The sequence below is a fragment of the Periplaneta americana genome, chromosome 5 (assembly GCF_040183065.1).
Source record: "Periplaneta americana isolate PAMFEO1 chromosome 5, P.americana_PAMFEO1_priV1, whole genome shotgun sequence".
NCBI classification, from domain to species: domain Eukaryota; kingdom Metazoa; phylum Arthropoda; class Insecta; order Blattodea; family Blattidae; genus Periplaneta; species Periplaneta americana.
In genome coordinates, this window is record NC_091121.1 from 46,062,010 (window position 1) to 46,079,589 (window position 17,580).

The window sequence follows — 17,580 nt, forward strand, 5'->3', positions numbered from 1 at the left end:
GATCCGTGTATTCATCACTCTCTGCAGGTGTTCTTGCACTGAAGATGGTTTGAAAGCCTCGTTTATGATGCCAAAACATTTATTATATTTGGAAATTTTTTTCTGAAATATCCAAATCGTCCAGGAATGATAAACTGTACCCAAGGTAATTAAAAGTATTTACTCTTTCCAAAATTTTGTTATGCAAGCAGATTTTACTAGGTATTGGTTCTTTGCCACGAAAGGCCATTCATTATCTCAGTTTCCTCAGAGCAAATTTCCACGGAATATCTTATTCATTTTAACTTGTATATTGAATGGTGTAAATTATGTTTCACAGAAACGCAAGTAAATACAAGGAATTCACTAGCATTTACAACAATTATAATAATAAACACACACATATTATACAAAATTAACCCCATTTGTCCCTATCCTCCATCAGTAATTAAACGCAGATATCCATTTAACATTATGTGCAAAACCAAAGGTCTAAACATGATTGAGACAGTGATACCAACCTTGAACATCTCCAACAAGTCCTCCTTTCTTATTTCCAAGCGCTCAAAGTTCTGCTTCTCCTTCACAATTGATTTCATTACATTTTCCACAACTGGAAAATCTAAGTTGGACACCTAAAAAACCAACACTTCAGTCAGCAAGAAATAAATCTCCATTTACAGAAATCTTACATTGTACAATTGGACAGTTCTTACTTACTTGTTTATCATCAATGGACATATCATAATAGAATCCATTTTCTATGGGGGGTCCATAGCACAAGCATCCTCCATAGACTCTTTCCATAGCCTCTCCAAGAATGTGTGCAGATGAGTGCCAGAATACTTGTTGTCCTAAAGGAACACAAGCATTAGTAACCATATCTGCAGCGTAATTATGGAATTGACAATTTTGACCATAGAGTAGTTGTAACTGGTGTGGTCAAAATTAGTTTTGAATGCAAGCAGTGAAGATTATAAAATGTATATTTAGGGATAAAGTTGCTATAAAAAGTCAGGAAAATGTCTTGTATAATATCTATCTTCGTACTGTACCCAGCTATTTGCTGACAACACGTGTTCCACTATGTTTCACTATGAATTTCCTCTTCTTACAAATGATGGGTAAAAAGCACGATGTTGGTCGTATATTTCAGCAGCCACATTCCAAAGATGAGGTGTATTCAGTATATATTGGAGAGAATTGTCCAAGGTTACAGGGATTGCAGATTTTAGATTAGTTCTATGGATGTTTGTGACAGGGCAGTTTAAGAGCATATGTTCCAAGTCTTCTTCGTTATTGTTGCACCAGCAACAACTACTAGAGTCAACAAGATTAAAGTGGTGGAGATACTTCTGAGTGATAATATGGCCTGTCCTGGTGCTTGCCAAGAAAGTTTGTATGTCTTCTATAATAGAAATTTAGGTAATCTTAAAGATACAATGGAAAGTTATATCATAAATGATGTCACAAGGTAGTTACAATAGATATGTACCGCCATGTTGTTGTTGTTGTTTTTTTTTTTTTTAAAGTTTACGATTTCATTTCGTATTTATGGAGTTAATGCCATTAAATTACGGGTATATAATATTTCGTATTCACCATTCTGTTTTATTCATCATGCACTTCGACTATTCCTTCACTAGCATAAGTTGTAACTATGCTTAAATTAGTTTCACTACTAGCTATTTGTGAAGTCATTCCATGAAGCCAACATTATATAAGCACGATGTTTTGTAGAATTAAAAATTTACAGTTTTCAAACCAAGTATTCTGTGTAATAGCAGTCATTTTCTTACACTCACTACACTGCAATTCGAAAGGAAAATTCACTTTTGATGGTCATTAGAAGTTTTAAATTTCACTCGTTTTTCACTATGGACACAATTCTTTGGTTCTTCCAATGGAAGTAAGTTATATTCTCTATAAAACTGAATACTCTTTTCTATAGTACCTAGAGATGATATTACATGTATCCATATTAATGTATGTTCTATTTCTTGAGCACATTGCACAGTTTCACTAGGACCAGTAGTTTCTGCCACAATACAAGCATTAATTAAAATAATGTCTGCTACTGACAGTACTGACAATACATAGGAATTTAAAAGTTTTCTACCAATTTTATAGTACGTATACCACCACTACTGTTTCGTTTATAGACTATTACCACAGTCTAGTATATACAGTCACGAAGCTTGAGTTGTTGAGGGTACTAGGAACAATAGACTGTGCAGATACTATTTTGCATTGTCTGTAATGAGGCGATAGTAGCGATCCTAATGGTTAGCAACTATCTATGGATGCATATTCCCTACGTATTGAGCTTCGCGACTGTATATACTAGACTGTGCTATTACCTTAGAAATAATCTATATAATTCTACAGATAGCTGATTTTGATGGTTGATTTGTAACTTGTCTCCTTAAAGTGTTGGACATCTGGTGAGATGTAAGGGTTCTTGGTTCGAATCCCAACATCGACAGTGAGTATGGTGAGTAAATAAATTGTAATATAGTTAATGTATATAAGTAGAGTGTAATTGTAAATATGTAAAAAATGTAAAAACAGAGAAGACAAGACAGAAGAAACGAGAGAAAAGAAAGATAAGAGAAAAGAGACAAGGAGAGAAGGTAAAGAGGGAAGAAAGAGAGGGAGAAAATAAGAGAATAAATTTAGTTAAATACTCATATTTCCGTAGTAGTGTAGTGACATCATGTATGACATCATGCCTTTCCATTGTATCTTTAAAATGATCGAACTTTGATTATAGTTGTTAATTTGTTCCATAAAACTGTGATGGTACTGAGACTATGATAATAAAATCATTTATATGCATGTTGCAGCAACATTTAGTTCTGGAAATAAAACCTGGCATACATACAGGTAAACACCTATTAGGCTATAACTTTGAACAAGTGTGTGTGTGAACTGATTGACTGGCTGCAACTACAGTTGGGTTTTGAGACTAAACCTAATCTCTTACAGATAATCAATCTTCCAACAAACACAAACCCAAGTTACCTTCTTCATCATCGAATTTCAGCAACTGGAGTTTTGTATCCTTTTCAAGAGGTCTATCCAAGTCCCACAGTTCTCCATTCACTTTGGCTATCACTGCATTGTCAGCCAGTCCTTGACTGCAACAGATTTCAGAATTGAAATAATTCACGTTGAGGAGCACCACAGTTCACTCACTATCTGGCTTGAGTGAAGAATTTCAATACAGTTAACTCAAAGACTTACAACACCTGAGTTATGTATTCCTGTAACAAGCTGATTAGAATTATTTATACATAAGGAAAAAAAATATATATTCTACAAATGTACACAAGCCATGATAAATACAATACACACCTAATTCCTTTTGCAATCTCATAGGGGGTCGTGCGCCACGACTCACCATCGACAACTTTCCCATCTGGTAATGTAATTTTTATAGGAACTGGCGTCTTTGCTGCAAGCTCTGCCTCATGCTGCAATTTTAACTTGTCCCACCATTCAATGCGTTCCTGAAAAAAAAAAAAATAATAATTCGAATTTCTATGCAACAAAGCAATCTGGTCTCTGATTGGGTGAAAATTCCTGATAGAGCTGATATTTAATAATTGTAGTGAATTCTGGTGAAGTGCAGAGGGCTTAATTAGTCAAATCCATTCTCCTTACCTCTATGTTAGAGCTTCCTGGAATCTTTTAAGATGCAAAACAGAAAGTGGTGTGCGGAAAGCAATGGGAAGCTACCGCATTTATCTTTCCCAAGAAAAACTGCAAACATGGCATGAAAAGTCTTACCATAGTAAAAGATTCTGGATATAATATGTGCATAAGATTTGTTGATGATCTGGCATTGTTAGCAGAAGAGGAGATGATAAGGGACATGCTACTGGAGTTGTGAGCAATATGTGATGAAGATAAATGCAAACAAGACGAAGACCATGCTTAGTGGAAGAAAAATAAAGACGGTAAACATGCGAATTCGAAATGAGACAATAGAGCAAGTGGAAAGCTTCAAATACTTGGAGTGTGCTATAAGTAGTAACATGAGCTGCTGCCAAGAAGTCAAAAGTAGGATAGCAATGGCAAAGGAAGCTTTTAACAGAGAAAAGAGCATCTTCTGCAGACCTCTGAAAAAAGAAGTAAAGAAGAGGCTTGTGAAGTACTTTGTACAGAGTGTAGCATTGTATGGAGCAGAAACATAGACATTACGACGAAGTGAAGAGAAACGACTAGAAGCATTTGAAATATGGATATGGAGAAGAATGGAGTGTGTGAAATGGACTGACAGAATAAGAAATGAAGCTGTGCTAGAAAGAGTGACTGAAGAAAGAATAATGCTGAAACTGATCAGGAAGAGAAAAAGCCTGGAAACTCACAACCCAAGAGAAAAAGAAATTGACTGGGTCACTGGCTGAGAAGAAACTGCCTATCGAAGGATGCAATGGAAGGAATGGTGAACGGAAGGAAAGTTCGAAGCAGAAGAAGATATCAGATTATAGGCGACATTAAGATATATGGATCATATGTGGAGACTAAGAGAAAGGCATAAAACAGAAAAGACTGGAGAATACTGGGTTTGAAGTGAAAGACCTGGCCTTGGGCAGAACATTATGAATGAATTAAAGCAACCCACATGCTGACAACCAAAGACATTACTGACAGACAACATAGCTACTATCACATGTGAATGGACAACAAAGTTGCTATCATTCATATCTATGGGCATACAACAAAGCCACCATGACATCTGAACAGACTATACTGTCACATGTGGGACAAAAAAGCTGCCCAAATGAGATTCGGACCCATGTACAAGTGCAGCCTCAGAAAGCTCACTATGCCGAGCTACATCAGTAGGTAGCAGAGAACAAATCTACTGTTTAGTGTAGCCAGACACCAAAGCTACTACTACATCCACCTGTAGATGGGACATACCTCTATGTATGCAGGCCATGGGTTGAGTTCTGAAATGCCTACTTTATCACCCGTTCCTTTCTTCTCCTTTTTTTCCTTATTAGCCTTCATTTTTGCGAGCTGAAACAAACATAACTCAGTTTATATTATATATCAATTTCTAACCAGTAACAAAAAAACTGTGCTGACACTTGCATGTGATACTCAGTTTCATTTACTAATAAAATTTCCGGGTTTAAATTGAATCTACATTTATTTCCACCCCATAGCAAGCGACAACACTTAACAAAGTTCATGAACAATAATCTGGCTGTAAAAAAATCAGATTTGATTTAAATCGGATTTTATTTTAATTAAATTTTTGCTTATACAAATCATTTCAAATTATTCTCATATTGGTATATGCTTCAGTGTTTATGAAATACCTAGGATGAATATGAAGAATCAATCTACATACTGTGTTTTAACAATAATTTGAATTGGGATACGATACATTACAAAATATTTTTGAACCAGTTTTTCTATCTTATAGCTGAATGCAACAGACGAAGAAGTGTTTGTAGCATAACAGTATTTTGCAATTCGTTTAAATCCTCTTTCTGTTTTTCATTTATTTGGATGACAAAAGGACTAGGCTGACTTCACTTAATTTTCAGAGATTGTCTCTCTGTGGATAGGCGATCTGTAACTAATGATCTCTTTTGTTTTCATACAGAAGGTGCAACTATTGGACCTGTCTCTAAATTCTGAACTCCAGATATTGGAGTAGACCTAGCCTAATTTTTTTCTTTATTTATCTTTTATGCCATTACATTTTTAACAGCAGTTTGAATTTGAACAATGGCTATGCATTAAACAACTATAAAAAAGCAAACTGATTTTAATTATTTACTCACTGGGTATGTCATTGTTAACATATAGGATGTATCTGTAAATTATTTCCGGTACTTAAAAAAAAAAATAAACATAACTTAAAAAAATAATTCATTGATTTCTATCATAATTACAATTTGATTTAAATCAGTGACTTATATAATAAAAATCAAGTAATTAAAATCATTATTTAAATCATTCCACTCTGAATCCTACTAAAAGCAATGCATACAGCCATAAGAAACTCATATACTATAAAATAAAATTTCTCTTACTTACTACTTATAATACCATGAACAATTACAAATAACATGCATGACAATGTATCCCCACATAAAGACAAGAAAAGGAATAGACGTGAAAATAGTTTATTACTTTATTTTTTCCATTATATAATGTGCAGAGAAAGTATTCTGATGAAACAAGAAACTGATTTCCAGATTCCTAACATCGAAAAGTAATTTTGGTATCTGAACAACTTACAATAACTCCACAATAGTCACTTCTCCTGACAACATGTTTCGTCTGTATTCAGTGCATATTATTCAATTTATATGAAAAGTTTTTACATATCCAAATCGAAATCACGACTTTATTCAGCTCTCTTAAAAAAAAAAAAAAAAAATCGAAATTTACTTTAATGAATGTTACACTCTTTTTTTAATACGAAATTACAGACAAAACAATATGCACTATATGTCCCCAAAAATGTTTACTTCAGAGAAAGAGATTTTAAGATGCAGTACCACTGGACGCCAACATGGTATATCCTTGTCTCAAGCTTTTGGTGAGTAAAGTAAAACAAATCACTATACTACAAGCAAAGCATGTGGGGGTCGACAATAGTAGTGGTGATATTATTTATTACTCTATTAATCTTAATACAAACATTGCTATTGAAGAGAGTACAAAAAGGAATCTAACATTTTGTTCAGGTTAGTTAAATAACTATGTTTCTGATACAGAAGTAGGGAACTACACGTCGAATTACACATTTAGTGGCATGTCAAATTTGTAAATCCTTAATTGCGAGTGATTAAATTGTTTAGGAGTAGAAAGTGTTTCATTCTTTCATAGAATAATTTGAATTCTATAAATTGTTCTACCTTGCACACACCCTAGTCTCATTTGCATGCTTCATTATTTCTTTTTGTGTTATTCCCCCAAGTGCTTCTTCCATGGCATTAAAAGCAATGAGGACACAAATCTGTTTTCCACTTTACAGGGATTTGTCACTTTCAATTCTTTTATATCACACTGAACTACTGCATTTACACACTTTTTCTACAGGACTATGTTTCCAAGCAGATCAAATTATGTACGATTAAATAAATCACTATTTATTACCATCACTACATACACAGACTTAACTATAATAACATAAGGAATTCCATGTATAAATATCCCTCCCTCTCTTTTTCTCTCTAAGTGATTTAGTTGGCAATCAACCATCACACAGCACTGGTGCCAATAAACTATACATTCACAAACCAATGGTATTCAGTCAAACACATGCTTTTGTGTCATCAAGACGTGTTTCTGACTTTTCTTTGTGGTTAAGTAAATTTTGAAGAAAGCAAGATATCTAATTTCAGTAATTCATTCCATAAAGGGTTTTCACATATGATTCTTACATTATGTTAATGGAGTCAGCATGTGAAGCTCAGAGATGGTTCAGAGTTCAGTATGCTGGCATTAAGAGTTCCACAACATTCCATTGTGTACAACTTAGTAAATACATTTCAGAAGACTGGAAGTGTTATGAAGTACTGATTCTGGAGGGGAGGGGGCAGAGACAGGGAAATTATAGTTACTGTCCAACCTGAAAACATTTGTCTGTCAAATAGGATCAAGACTTTCAACTTTCCTTTCAAAGATAACCAACATCTCGAATATATAGAAATAAATAAAATGATAGCAAGTAATATTATCAGAAGTAGACTTTTGGATATTCCCTGGTCTTGGAATTAACATCTTCACTGTTTCGGAACTACACAGAAGATCCATCATCAGAGCAAAATAGTTACGAGTTGAAGAGTCACATCTCTCTTTGGTGTGATAGTGATATGGTTATGAATTTTCAAAAATTAATATTATTTCAGACCAACATCCATGACATACAAGATCAAAACTTCATTGCTCGACATCTTGTCACCAGATAAAAGCTATTTGTTGTATGTTATGTGGACAAGTATGGGCAGAAGCTTAGATGTTTTGTAGCTGCAGGCAGGAAGCATGATGCATCTATAAAACTACACCTCATGGATGGATGGCCTAACACATGTATTAAATTGATGGCATACACTAAGAACCATAGTAAAAGTGAACTTCAGAACTATCAGTAGTTTATATCTATGTACTACAGAATATATTATCAATATTAATGCAATACATAATAAATATTATCCAAGCAAAGGGTCATGAAAAATTTGGAGACAATAGCCTAGACAAAGAAAGCTACTTAGGCCAGTTTCCTGTCTGGACTTCTTGGGTGGTATTCATAGACATTTCACAGCACGCGCTACAAGCGTACTAAGCTAGCCCCAGCTATCCACTGGTTACTAGTACAGAATTCAAATCATATCCTATCGCTAACACTAGTTTATGAATACGAAAAACGCTGATAATCCACCGAAAGCCCGCGCTAAAAATGTCTGTGAATACGGGTCTTCAATTATAGAACGAAATTTAAAAAAAAAAATCTTTCAATGTTATTTGCTTATTCTCCAGGTAAATCAACATGCAAACACTTCTGGACGCAAGATAAGAACAGTTTTATTTGTTCTTTACTATTTTAAATTTATTCTACTAAGAAATGTTCATTATTGCACAGAATTAGATATCAAATTCCTTTTCTTGTTTCAGAAGACTCGCAACATACACATATTTATATATTTAAACACAGCAATAAGCTGGAGAAATCTCACATGTGACTTCCTCAGCTATGCATGCAACTTACTATTTTATTCATGCAACAGTCGTCATTCCCTCCAATTGTTTGTGAACACCATTGTGATGATTAATGAAATCAAGCATAATTTACTTCTTACTTACTTACTTACAAATGGCTTTTAAGGAACCCGAAGGTTCATTGCCGCCCTCACATAAGCCCGCCATCGGTCCCTATCCTGTGCAAGATTAAGCCAGTCTCTATCATCATACCCCACCTCCCTCAAATCCATTTTAATATTATCCTCCCATCTACGTCTCGGCCTCCCTAAAGTTCTTTTTCCCTCCGGTCTCCCAACTAACACTCTATATGCATTTCTGGATTCGCCCATACGTGCTACATGCCCTGCCCATCTCAAACGTCTGGATTTCAAGTTCCTAATTATGTCAGGTGAAGAATACAATGCGTGCAGTTCTGTGTTGTGTAACTTTCTCCATTCTCCTGTAACTTCATCCCGCTTAGCCCCAAATATTTTCCTAAGCACTTTATTCTCAAACACCCTTAACCTATGTTCCTCTCTCAGAGTGAGAGTCCAAGTTTCACAGCCATATAGAAGAACCGGTAATATAACTGTTTTATAAATTCTAACTTTCAGATTTTTGGAGAGCAGACTGGATGATAAGAGCTTCTCAACCGAATAATAACACGCATTTCCCATATTTATTCTGCGTTTAATTTCCTCCCGAGTTCACTCATGTTATTTAACTTTAAATAGTTATAACAGGATTTTTGATTACGTGATTGTCTGGCACACAGTTGAGATTTTTTTTTTGTGATTCTTTTCTGCCTACATACTGTTTAATAATCTCATGATTTGAATAACTGTTTTAGCAGAATAACTCATGTACAAAGATTAGTCAAATATAAGTTTTGTTCTAAATGCTGGCATAGAAAATATAGTAAGCAAGTTTGATTGACGAAATATCTGCATGCTCTTTCCAAACTCTAAAATGACTAAATCAGAAGTGACATGTTCTTATTGTCAGTTAGGCCTAGAGGTTATGTTATAAGATTCAAACTTCGTTCAGCAGTCTATACTTAGAACAAGATTATTAAAAAATAGGGTAATAATTTAATTGTAATAATGGTAATATTTTGACAACACATGAACTAAATGTTGATATACGAAGTGGCTTACAGCAGACATGATCTGTCGAAGGTACATTTTCCTATAGGCTCTGAGAATATGTTACCAATTTATTGCTAACAGAAGACATTTTACATAAGAATTTGAACTGGATTGTTTCGTTTCCTTTCTGTATGTCAACCTTATACTTCCTAATTGGCTATCCTGCAGTATCCTCTCACTCATGAAACTATTTCCCATTTGTTTGGTTCAAAAATTAAAAACCAATATTGTAACTGATTTATGGGCCTGAGTTTCTGATAAATGATATGCTCTATGGTACTGTTAAGTCCAGTTATCAAAGCAGTCTTCTTATTTTAGAGGCAAATGAACAGGCGAAACTTTCAAAGAAGACAAAGTGAGAACTGAATTACTTGTGAATAGTGCTGTATTTTATTTATTTGTATTTCTCTGAAGACAGCATCATAAAGGATGAGAGCCTTCTTTTCAGTATGCTCCACAAATGCACAACATTCTCAACATCTGATATATTTTGTGCTGTTCATTCACACGACATCAACCCTGCAGGTATGTCTATCATTGAATGTGAGATGTTATCTTGAATATAAGGAGCATAATAACCCAGCAAAAGAGTTCCAGACACTACTTTTGGTAAAGTTCTGAAAGAGACGTCAACATCAGTGACACAACAGTCCTCTATAGGCTATGCCAGAGCCTTCTTCTGAAGTTCCTACAAGAGTTCAGGCCAATGCTCGCCAATTTGCTCTTCCCAGGGGGACAGTGTCTTTAGTTATGTCTAGATCCCGAATGTTAGGCAAAATGCCTTTTTTAAACTGAGTGTATGTATGAAAGAGCTATTACAGAGATAAACACGTTTCCATACATTTGGGGACGATAGGCCCAATTTTTATTTTGCTTTTTTTTTTTTGCCAATTTTAGCTCCCACTGCCTATTTTAAGGTTAAATGCCTTTTTCTTTCAGCCTTTTTACGTCTTTATTGTACATTTTCTATATTTTTAATGCATTTAAAATAAACCGCACATAAATTATATCAAAAAACAAAAAAGAACGGTTGTACAAATTAAAAATATATATTCACCTCACACAAATATTTGCCGAGAATCTTATTCTTCAGCAATACATATGTTTTCAAGAAGTCGTAAACTTTTCTCCCCTACCGATTCCATCTTTTATGTCACTTAACAAAGATGTTTGAACAGTATAACCCACAGTGCTCAGGTCACTTCGGGGTTTACCAGCGAAAGAAAGGGGTTGAGAGAAGTATTAAAAGCAAGTCTCCAGGTCCCGTTACTGTTGTCGCTTGCACGCACAAGTCACGCGTACTTTGAAGTCTCTAATCCCTTCTCACACCCCTCTTTTTGAGATAATACACAGTCGGTTTTTCCCGATCTCTGAAAGGAAGTAGAGACAGTCCTTCTGAAATAAGTTGTTTTAAGTTTGGTCCAATCACTTCAGTAGAAGTAGAAAGATCTTTTTCCACCATGAAAAACGTTCTCTCTGACAGGCGGCTCACTATGCCAGTTGACAACTTAAAAAAGCATCTTGCTGTGACATGTGACCAAGGAAAGTGAATACCGTATGGGTTAGTTTATTAAGTACTTGTCTATTTTTTTGTCTGTTTCCATGAATAATAAATGCCTATTTCACTGCCTATTTTTACTATTTTTAGTGCCTATATGCCTGCTTATTTTAACCAAAATAAATGCCTAAACATCCGGGCTCTAGTTATATCATTTTCCCTCGGAGTTTTGGTCGTCCTTTGAATCTTTTGCCTTCGACTTCTCAGGTAAGTACTTTTTTACTTGGTAACTGGTCATCAGATCTTGTAACATGTCCTGTTCATTTTAACACTTTTATTTGTATCAGTATAGATTATAAAGCTCATATATTTGTATAAGTCATATAACTCAATGTTGTATCTTATTTCACTTACATTTAGTAGCCCAAATATGACACTCAATATTTGTCTTTAAAAATAATGATACATTTTTCATTATGCACGAGCATACTCATAAATATTACAATGCTAACAAAGAAGAACACACACAAACACATTTCTCATCATTCAGTCGAGATTTTTCTTGCAAATAATAATTGACACACAATGTTCATTCACGCAAAAATTTCTTAGCACTACCTTTCCATTGAAGTTTCAAAATAAACTACAGTACGACTTTGTCTGAGCTCTCACATATCTCGACCTCTACTCAAAATGTAGTTTCATATGTTAAAATTTATTTATCCATAAACTATACCTCTAAGAAAGACACTTACTTTCAAGTGTCATATCAAATGGTGTTCACAAACAGTTCCGACTAATTTGTCGAGATATTCGGCAAATTATTGCTTGTTCATGCAAGAACTTGACAGCACCACTCTTTCTACTAAAGTTGTCGCATAAACTATTGTATTATATTCCCCATATATCTTGATCTTCAATTAAAATTTATAATAGTGACTGAAGCTTAAGTTATCAAAACAAATATGTTTGAATTTATTGAAAATTAGTAAAGGGAGTTTCTGGGATAGAAAAGCCATAGAAAATATTACAACATCCTTGATAATCCAAGCAAGCTGCCAGAAACCCCCTGGCAGTAAGCAATCTCACCTTGAGTGATGAGAAGCTGCCATTCTCCTCAACAAGCACCGAGCTTGTCTTACTGTCTTCTGAACTCTCCTCAACAAGCAACGAGCTTGTCTTACAGTCCTCTGTGCTATTATGGTTTGGAGCGAAGCTCTTCCTTTCTAATCCAAAACTTGCAATATGCCGGTACCAACGACACACATGTGGAAGAGTATCTGATGGACAACTGCCAAGTTTTTCAAATAAACATGAATCAATCTGACCTGGGATATACCCATTTACGTAACTTTGATCAGACAAGATGGCATTCAAGGCTTCGAGGCCTTCAGGAGTCCGCACATCCCCATCAAACATTCTCAAATTCTAAAACTTGGAGTCTCTATTCTAAAAGTTCGATCTGCAAAAGAAATAGCACCCATAACTCACTACGTTCATCTCAGCCTTTTACTCTATAACAGCGGGTGGAGAAAAATCTCTGGTATAAGACCTTTACAAGCAAAGTGGTAAACTTACAATTAATAGATAAATACTTATCATTAAAAATCTTACACATATTGATTACACAACTTTTTAATGCTATTATATTACCGGTACTTGAATACAATTATATAACTTTCACATGTTAAATAGAACAAGTTATAGATACCTAGTTCTATTTAACACGTGAAAGTACATACTGTATTCAAGTGAAAAATCTTTAGGAGAGAGGAGAGATTATAGAGGCTACAGACAAATGACTAGTGCTGTTCACAATGATAATTATGTATATTTTACGAAGAATTGTTCTAATAGGAATTGTATAAAGATAGGTAGTTATGATGTTATGAGAGCTAAACTTGCATTAAGTATCTCTACAACCCGAATATATATTACATGCAAAACTTCACTTTAAGGTATGCATTACTTCAATACTTAACCATCTGTTCCTTAAGCAGTTAATTTCTTATTAAGTTACTTGTGCAAATAATTCATGTAGACTTTGTCACATCCTAAATAGACTATTTTGTCTGAAAAATGTGTCAATCTGAGATGCATTAATGCATATTTCTATATGTAACAAATTTTACTTCGACCTAAGCATTTTTAAATAATAATAACGGAAGTGCGGACAATGTGCAGGATGACCATTTTTGGGAGCATATATACTAGTGTCTTGTCAGACAAGGAATTCCCAGGAAAACTTTTCATACCTTGTCATTACACATTTCACGTAGTAAATGATAAAAAATCTCTGTGTCAAATTGTCTATAAATACTGTTCGAAATCTCTTTCTGCTCCAAGTTCATAACCATCTCATAATCACACCAATGATAAATTAGTATAAAATGTTACTCAAGTCTTTGCATCTTTTATGGATGTTGTTTCACTGCTTGTGAATCATACTTGATCAGCAAATGTTGGTTGGTACTTAAAACAATGAAAAATATGAATTACATGCCCAATGACCTTGACAGTAAACTGTAACACAGTATGGTTTGGGAACTCCACTACCATACTTTTAGCAGTTGGTAAACATTTTGGCTTCACTCAGTTATTCTCCTACCTTCTGGTCAGTGGTCAGAGCTTCTGGCTATAGTTCATGAGGTCCCGGATTCGATTCCCGGTTAGAGCACAGGAATTTTTACTTAAAGGGGATTATTTCCGTGTTCGTCCATGGTCTGGAATTTAGGTTAAGTTTAGATTTAAGACCTCTCCTGGCACCACATTATCATAATCATCCTATCACATCATCGGGGTAATGTAACTCCGCCTTCCAGGCGCCCCAACCTCAGAAGTGGGTTACAACTAAGCCACGGCCAGGAGAGAAGACCAGAAATGTCGAAAAGACAACCTGGTGGCAATGGATAAAAAAAAAAAAACCTTCTACAATGTTATGTCCTTTTCTGGCTCATACACAGTAGGATGGGCAAGAAGCACTGCAGTGGTTTAGATACTATGCTACAATGCTGAAGATCGCGGGTTCGATTCTCGATAGAATCATGGATTTTTATAATTGATATAATTCCTCTGACTGGATCTGGGGTCGACACAGCTTCTAAAGAGAAACAAGTACTAGGGAATTTTCCTTGGCAGTAAAAAAACCAAGCATGTAGAACTAATATTTCTACTGCTACTAATGTTAGCATTTATTGGGATCCTGGAGATCTACACCAGCCATGAGACAGGCCAAACTTCTTACTGGAGAATTAAAACCTAACTTAATTAAACAACTCCTAGCTCTGGAAAGGATACCTTAAGATTGGTAACCAGACTCCTGACTGGACATTGCCATATGAATAAGTATCTATGTATACTGGGTTTCACTGATGACCCAACTTGTAGAAAATGTGGAATGGATGTTAGACATCACCTCATATTTTGCTGGATTGTCCAGGGTTAAGCCACATCAGGCATCATACCTTGGGAAACACAAGCTGTCTCACGAGGAAATTCAGGAAACAAAACCCAAGCAGAATTGCGAAGCTGGTCACCCAGTGCGGTTACCTGAGCTGATTTTAGTTGATAGGGTGAACATTGGGTAATTTGTGCTCAAGTGCTTTAGTGACAGACTACGCTCTTACTGAGGAAGAAGAAGCTACTAATGTTAATTGTCTGCAAAGGTGGCAGTCTTAATGTCCCACTATTCTCCAGCCTCCATGGCCTGTAAAAAGGACATGTCGAGAGCAAATGAACGAAGGACTATTTTTTATTACTTTCAATACTAATTTTTAACAATAATAATCATCCGTGCTGTAACAGCCCATTAAGGGCCAATGGTTGACCAGCCACCAGCTGGTCTCTCACCCACATGTCTTAGCAGAGGAGAATGATCATCCAACTAGAATGGAGATATTGTGTGGTCAGTGCAATAATCCCCCCAGCCATTACAGCTGATTTTTGAAATCGGATTTTGCTACCTATCATAGTTTTTCAAATTTATCACAATGCTGGCTGAAATTTCATGAGAAAATTTCTTTCCCATGAGGACCTGAACCAGAGTGCATTCTGTAACTTGAGTTGCAGACATGATGCTACAGTGCAGGACTATTTATTTTTACAAAATACAAATTGAAAATGTAAACTTTTAATTCCTCAAAGTAACATGGAGATGTAACACATACTCTGAGTAATTATTAATATTGAAAAGTGACAGTGCATTGAAAATGGATGTGAACCAGAAGAGAAACATCAGTGCTCAAACAAGGCATGATATTGCCTCGATAAATTATTGGTACATAATCTTTCAATATAATATTTACATATATTAAAATTGCTGGCGTGAGCTACAGTTTACTTACAACCAAATGCTTAATGTGACTGCATAAGAATAGGCCTATTAAAAAAAAGTATTAATAATTTTACTGTCCTGACAAAAAATAAATACTAAAAGAAATCAATTGATAAGTAAATTAATAAATGGATAAATTAATTAATTAATAACTGAAAAATTCAGTAAATAAAAGTAAAACAGAAACAGAAAAGAAAACAAGAGAGAAACAGATAAGAATTAAAGTCCTTGATGTAGGCCTATATCCAAATAGTAAGGCAGAGAGAAGCAAGGATATCAAACAGAAATTCTGTGCTTTATCAGGAAATGCGTAAAATACACTGCATAGTAAGTAAAATAAAAGAATGATAAGCATCTGACTTTTAAGATGTTGATGAATGAGGAACAAGCCGGTGAACTGACAGGAAAAATGCAAATGGACTTATCAGTAAGCTTATTGCATAATAGGTCATTATATCGAAAATTACGCATGTAAATTCATGAGGAAAACGGGCGATGTTACATTTCTGGATTACAGAAGTAATTACAGAATTTTAGCTAAGCTGATAGTTGAGCCAATAAAATACACTGTAATGATCATGAAAATACAGTGAGCCCGATTAAAAATATTACTGTAGCGACACTAACTGGTCATACATGCGGTAGCAGCTTCCATCATGAAGTACTTACACAACATAGTCACAAAAAGATCTCTTGGAAAGTCAGTCAGTATTATCATTAATAATCAGTACATCAAAGATCCAAATTAAATGTACTGCATTAGCCTATTTCAAAGCACTCACTAATCTAAAACATAATGTTGAAAATGTTGACTTCCCCAAAAATTCACATACACATTTCTAACATTCGCACTTTTCAACGCCAATAATTTATTTTGTGTGTACAAGGCTGGAATTTTGAACTAAGATGGAAAGGAAGGTATCCGTGTTCTGAAATTCATCCACAATATATATTTACAGAAAAGTAACATCAAATGAGGTTCCTACTATTTTTTTTGCTTCAGTAGATTGTGTCATATGCATAGTCATGAACAAGTGGCTTCAATATATGTTAAAAAATTATATTATACACGAAAATTTGTTCTAAAAAATAAGCAAGGTCTGGTAAAAGTCTAGACATAATCAAGGCCCGATGTGGTGAAAGAAGAAAAATGTGTCATTTATGTCACACCTGAAACTGTTGACTGACCTTGATGCAAAAATAAATGCAGTTTCCAGCCCAAAAAGAGAGTATTAGGCCTACTGTGGTGGTATAGTCTGTGTCGGTCTTTCAATGTCATAAAAGAGGAACAAAGTCATGGTCTAAATGAAAACTAAGAGTAGGAGCTCCCTAGTGAAGTGTTGGAAAGAATGATACACACTATGATATACATGTTTCGTATCAGAATCCAGCAAATAATTATTGATAATGAAATCGCGCCTTACAGTATAGGCTATAATTATACTAGAACATACACGCTACATACATTACATAAGTTAATATACGAATATGGTTAACTGCAAGTGGGTGTATAATAGGGAATGTTTTCAGATTCCATGATTGACTATCCCTTTTGAAAACCCTATGGTCTACAGATCACAGACACATGCAACGTGTCGCAAAGCTGGTTATGGCCTACCAACCGAGGCATAATTCCTGTATACACTGGACCCTAGTATTCTGAAATATCTTATCACAGACACTTCCAACATTACTGCGAATTACAGTCTGACGATATACAAGTTATATGAATAACTTCCATGCCTTTTCGCTGTTAATGTCGATTGCCTTCACACCACGAACCACGTTTTCTTCCATCACTACCACTAGCGCCGACTAGCACACGACACAAATTTTGCTACAAGGTAAATCGCAGATTCAGGACTGACACCTTTACTTATTATATTGCATCAGAAATACAAAGAATG

The 17,580-nt window shown here is 35.0% G+C and overlaps 1 protein-coding gene across 5 annotated transcripts in view; it reads right to left on the reverse strand.

Annotated features, from left to right (window-relative positions):
• ThrRS (threonine--tRNA ligase) overlaps nt 1-17,571 on the reverse strand; it is a 36,340-nt gene extending 18,769 nt beyond the window's left edge. Inside the window, exons 1-7 of one of the 5 annotated variants that reach the window (XM_069825578.1) lie at nt 17,417-17,571; nt 12,430-12,802; nt 4,912-5,010; nt 3,337-3,491; nt 3,004-3,119; nt 700-833; nt 501-614 (exon numbers count right to left, since the gene is read on the reverse strand). In XM_069825578.1, the coding sequence (XP_069681679.1) occupies nt 501-614; nt 700-833; nt 3,004-3,119; nt 3,337-3,491; nt 4,912-5,010; nt 12,430-12,759 (948 nt within the window). In that variant the 5' untranslated portion in view covers nt 12,760-12,802; nt 17,417-17,571. Of the gene's footprint in view, nt 1-500; nt 615-699; nt 834-3,003; nt 3,120-3,336; nt 3,492-4,911; nt 5,011-12,429; nt 12,803-17,291 lie in introns of all 5 variants that reach the window. The other 4 variants (XM_069825579.1, XM_069825582.1, XM_069825580.1 and 1 more) reach the window with 4 other exon arrangements.
• Between the last annotated feature and the right edge of the window lie 9 nt (nt 17,572-17,580).